Raw genomic sequence first — 2,750 nt, 5'->3', positions numbered from 1 at the left:
CTTTTTTAAAATCAAAATGGTTGTAAAACAGGAGAAAATGAAAAAAATGCAGTTTAAAAAGAATAGTATTTGGATGGAGGACATATAATCTGCAAGCCACAAGCTCCCTGCTTCTGATGCATCCACTTGTACACAAAGAGATCGATATACATCTTCGTTTTTCCTCGTCTGAGCTTTCATCTGGCTTAAAACTGTATGGCTGGATAGCTCCGACATTGCTCGTCATTTTTTGTTGCACTGGTAATGTTAGGTGGGGGTGTGAGGGGCTATAAGCAAGTGGGAGAGCGTGTACAGAGAACTCTTAGCAATTGGGAAAGGGGGCGGGGTTGCTCTATGCCAACAGTAACGCCCACAACTCAGAGTCTAATCTATAAGGAACTACTGTTGCTCTGCAGAAATTGTATCTTAGAAAATGAAATTGGATTTTGTTTAAAAACGGCCTAATCATAATAATTATACAACCACTAGTTGTCCTCCATCAAAATACATTTATGTAGATTCCTGGACCTTTAGGCGAGTGGTAGAGAGCTGCAGGTAGTCCAACTTGCTGTTTGACTTTAGCTGTTCCACTTCTATGTTTTCCAGAGTTCTGAGGCTCCTGTGGTGCAGCTGAATCAGGTCATACATGCAGTTCAGGACTGTCACAACATTCAGGTCCGAGCTCTCGTCCAACTCCACCCAAACCGTTGGGAGGCCGAGGGATGACACCTCCTTTAAAGTTAGAGAGGGGTTTATAAATTAAGCCAGTCATAAATAGCAGTTTGATCATATTTAAAGACTGACATTTTTATAAGAAATCGTTGCCTTAAGATAAGATAGAGTTCAGGAGAAATCAAAAATTACTAATAGAAAACATGAAAGAACACCAACCTGATTGATGTGGGACAGACATTCCTGCACATTTTGCTGCGTGCAAAAGGCACTTTGAACGTTGGTATTTCTGTGCAGTGGAAGTGAGGACTGGCTAAAGTGCCTCAAGAGGGGTGCTCCACATTCAACAGAGATCCCATAATGATCCTTGACTGGTATAGAAGAAATAAATGTAGGAATCACAATACAAATTTCTCATTTTACAAAAAAGTAACTTGTTGAATAATTTTTTGTGAATAGTCATCCAATCAAACAGAACGCATGTCTACTCTTTGGCTGCATGCAAAAGAAATCCAAAATGTTTACTCACCTGGGGAGGATTCTGGCATCATTACAAGCTGTGTGCCGTCAGACTGTGGCTCTGGATCATTCACTGCATGTGCAGATGACAGAATCTGACAACAAGACCCTCCTACGTGTTCCTGAAATAGAAGGTCAGATTAGCCGCAGCCATTTTCCACTGTGGATTACACAGCACATGGAGAACACGTGGAGTGGATAAAACCACACAACAAACTTGATAACAATTTGTAAACAATTGAAGTGTATATATAATGTGTGACTATGTGCCACACTTTATACGTTAGTGTTTTCAGACATAGTGTACAGTAGTGTCTCATTGTTTAAAGTCTCCCTCTTTCTGCATTAATCAGCTGATTGGCTTAATCTCACAGTTTGTTTACTGCTGCAAGAATAAAAAACAAGCTCTGTTACACCTAAAAGGAAAATGTGATTACAATAGGAAAAAAATTTCCACAATCAATTTTTGTACAATTTCCCCCATAAAAAAATTCATTTTGAAAGGACTAACGTGCAATTCTGAAGAAGTTTAAATAGCCGTCGGTGATGCTTTCATGCAGGCTGGTAAACCAGATGGCAAGCCTTCCCCAGATCAAAGGCTTAACAAGCCAGGATCTGGCTTAGTCTGAACCTTTAACTCCTCTACTAACCATAAGGAAACATTCATTAAAAATAAAAATAAAAAATCACCCTTGTGTTTATTTCATGCTAATTTAATAGGAATTGGTTTATTAACTCCACCATTTATGTTCGAAAAAAGCCAAAAATGTACACTGTTAGTATTTTTTTTTATTACACTTTGATGTGTACTGTGAACAGTCAATTGAGACAAAAACTGAGATTAATGCTATAATTGAGAATTTAATAGTAGTAATAATAATAATAATACACATATAATAATACAATTTCAGACTTTCATTTAACAACTAAAAAAAACATAACAAAAACACAAGTCAAAAATTATAAAAGAAGAAATTATAAAATAGATAATTAAGCTGTTTGAATAGTTAAAGCTTTTTTATATAGTTATACAGGCAAAGAAACAGCTAGCTTTCAGCATTAATCTAGAAAATTTGAAATCTAGAGAATTCATATCTAAGTTTCATCTTTTATTTCATAAATTGAAATCCTGCCACAGATTCACTGGGAATCCTCAAACTATCCACTTGATATTAGTCTGTCATTTAAGCTGATGAACAACCGGGATCTAGTTTAGCGGCCAAACTTCTAAAGTTTAACTTGTTCCTCTGCGTTAACAACTAGATTTTGCATTGCTTACCTCGGGTTCTTATCTGCGAGGTGGTTTGATTTAAAATTACTCTTGAAAACAAGCTAATCAAAGAAACCTCCGCGAGACACAACAGGATACAAATCAAAACAGCTCCTATTGGTCCGTTCGTTGTCTAGCAACAAACATGGCCCGATCTGATTGGCTGCTGGTCCGGCGGCACTTGGTGCGTTTCGAAAGGTTCCGTTTTCATTAGAGCAGGTTTAAAACTAATATATCTCACAGAAAAGCACATCAAAATTATTTAAATGATTTATAATTTGGGAGAGTAACATATAATATAATATTCTTC

General features: G+C 36.9%; 1 protein-coding gene across 2 annotated transcripts in view; it reads right to left on the bottom strand.

The window, feature by feature from the left end:
* LOC112150113 (afadin- and alpha-actinin-binding protein) overlaps window positions 1-2,587 on the bottom strand; it is a 6,496-nt gene extending 3,909 nt beyond the window's left edge. Inside the window, exons 1-4 of one of the 2 annotated variants that reach the window (XM_024278121.2) lie at window positions 2,450-2,587; window positions 1,181-1,292; window positions 871-1,022; window positions 508-711 (exon numbers count right to left, since the gene is read on the bottom strand). In XM_024278121.2, coding sequence (XP_024133889.1) covers window positions 508-711; window positions 871-1,022; window positions 1,181-1,202 — 378 coding nt within the window. In that variant the 5' untranslated portion in view covers window positions 1,203-1,292; window positions 2,450-2,587. Of the gene's footprint in view, window positions 1-507; window positions 712-870; window positions 1,023-1,180; window positions 1,295-2,449 lie in introns of both variants that reach the window. The other variant, XM_024278122.2, reaches the window with a different exon arrangement.
* Window positions 2,588-2,750: the final 163 nt, after the last annotated feature.

This window comes from Oryzias melastigma, linkage group LG4, assembly GCF_002922805.2.
Source record: "Oryzias melastigma strain HK-1 linkage group LG4, ASM292280v2, whole genome shotgun sequence".
Taxonomy (NCBI): Eukaryota; Metazoa; Chordata; class Actinopteri; order Beloniformes; family Adrianichthyidae; genus Oryzias; species Oryzias melastigma.
The sequence above is the reverse complement of the archived record's forward strand: the minus strand, read 5'-3'. Positions and strand labels throughout refer to the sequence as shown.